Below are 2295 nucleotides of genomic sequence, written 5' to 3' on the forward strand. Positions count from 1 at the left end.
GGATCATGACCTGAGCCGAAGGCAGAGGCTTAACGACTGAGCCACCCAGGCGCCCCTCCTTCTCATTTTTTAAGAGCAAGATGTAATCTAGCACTTGAACTTAATCTCAACCTTCCCTCTATAGACTCCTCTCCCTACTCAGCATTCTCATAACACACTGCTTACCCAGGTGATATCTTGTACATTCTGGCATATTTCCTCATGTTCCTACCTAATATATCCATCCATTTGTTCGATTCTGAGAATGCAGTATGGTGTTTGCAATTCCCATATTTCCTACACAATTCCATGACCTTTATATTGAAAAAAAAAAAGATAGTTATGAAACAGTGGGAAAACTTTATCTTTGAAGCATTTTGACTTTTGTTTTGTCCTCAAGATAGATGGAAAACCTATGATCAACACACCAGGTATGCCACTTCATGGGACAATCAATGACATCGCACTCAATATTCTCTTTATCTTTACCTACATCTGAAGTCTTATTTTTCAACACTTAGATCTTAATTGTAAAGGAATTTACATAAAATCCCTGCAGTTTCTGTTTAATATTACCTTATCACTCAGCAGTTAATAATCAGAGAGTAATGTGGTGGACTAATGATAGCACACTCCCTGGGTTCATTTTGGTAGGCTTCTCTGACTGGCCTCAGTTAGAGCTTGTTCTCTTTGGGGTAATCTTGTTTCTGTACATGATGACACTCCTAGGCAATGCCACTATCATCCTAGTATCCCTCGTGGACTCTAAACTGCACACTCCCATGTACTTTTTTCTCTCCCATCTCTCCTTCCTGGACCTCTGTTTCACCAGCAGCATTACTCCTCAGCTTCTAGTCAACCTGGGTGGTTCAGATAAGTCCATCACATACGGTGGCTGTGTGGTTCAGCTCTATGTTTCTCTTGCCCTGGGATCCACAGAGTGTGTCCTCCTGGCTGTGATGTCCTATGATCGCTACATCGCCATCTGCCGTCCTCTACATTATGCCTTTGCCATGCGCCCTGGACTCTGTCATATCCTGGCATCTGTGGCATGGCTCAGTGGGGTGGCCACCACCCTCATACAGTCCACTCTCACCCTGCAGCTGCCTTTCTGTGGCCGTCGCCAAGTGGATCATTTTTTCTGTGAGGTCCCTGTGCTCATCAAGTTGGCTTGTGTGGACCCCACTTTCAACCAGGCAGAGCTCTTTGTGGCTAGTGTTTTATTCCTGGTGGTGCCTTTATCACTCATCCTGATCTCCTATTGGCACATTGCCCTAGCAGTTCTGAAGATCAAGTCAGCCATTGGACGGCACAAAGCATTTGGGACCTGCTCCTCCCACCTGATGGTTGTCATAATCTTCTATAGAACCATCATCTTCATGTATCTGCAGCCAGCCAAGAGTAGGTCCAAGGACCAGGGAAAATTCGTTTCCCTCTTTTACACCGTGGTGACCCCCATACTCAACCCCCTCATCTATACCCTGAGAAATAAGGAAGTGAAGGAGGCACTGAAAAAAATTCTTGGAAGAACTTTATGACTTAGTGAAACATGATTATCAAGAATTTTTTTAGGAGGCCATTATTATGACTGATTAATTTAATGGATGATGACTCAATAAATTATTTGGTTATGTCCATAAACCTATAGTGGGTTTTGGTAGAAAAAAAAATTCAGTAGTGCTTGAATTTTTGAGTTGGACAAACCTGAGTTTTTGAAGGCTCATTTCACTACATAATAGCTGTGTGACCTGAACAATTTGCATACCATCTATGAACTGGAATGTATAATAGTGAACAACTGAAATTAAAATTAGATCACTGTCTTAAGCATTTGACTTTTAAAAAGGTTTATTCATAAAGTTTATTTTATTTAATAGCCACAACTGTATGCTAGATGGGTATTGTTTAATTATTTTGCAGAGATCAAGGTCTTTTGACCATTTGCTCAAAAGAGAAAGAGGAAATCCTAAACTTCAGTGGCATTGCTCTTTCAACAGACCATGGATTACTGGACCCTGAGGTTGTGGTCAAGTCTCCATCACACACTGAGCTCATCTCTATTGCTGCACTTTCCCCCTGCTTGGCAAGTTTCTGACTTTTTATTTATTATTATTATTATTTTTTTAAGTTTCTGACTTTTTATATTTTTCTCCTTAGTAGGTTTTTGAGAATGGCAGCTATGTTGTTGTTTTTAAAATTTTATATTACTATGTTATGTTAGTCACCATACAATACATCATTAATTTTTGATGCAGTGATCCACGCTTCATTGTTTTCATATAACTATGTTTTGACTTAATCACAATTTAAAGCAGA

General features: G+C 40.2%; 1 protein-coding gene across 1 annotated transcript; it reads left to right on the top strand.

Annotated features, from left to right (window-relative positions):
• Positions 1 to 587: 587 nt before the first annotated feature.
• Positions 588 to 1517, top strand: LOC118026867 (olfactory receptor 2G2-like). Its single transcript, XM_035029907.1, has one exon. The coding sequence runs from the start codon at positions 588 to 590 to the stop codon at positions 1515 to 1517; it is 930 nt and encodes a 309-aa protein (XP_034885798.1).
• The last annotated feature ends 778 nt before the right edge of the window (positions 1518 to 2295 follow it).

This window comes from Mirounga leonina, unplaced genomic scaffold, assembly GCF_011800145.1.
Source record: "Mirounga leonina isolate KUSES-001 unplaced genomic scaffold, KU_Mleo_1.0 Mir_347, whole genome shotgun sequence".
Taxonomy (NCBI): domain Eukaryota; kingdom Metazoa; phylum Chordata; class Mammalia; order Carnivora; family Phocidae; genus Mirounga; species Mirounga leonina.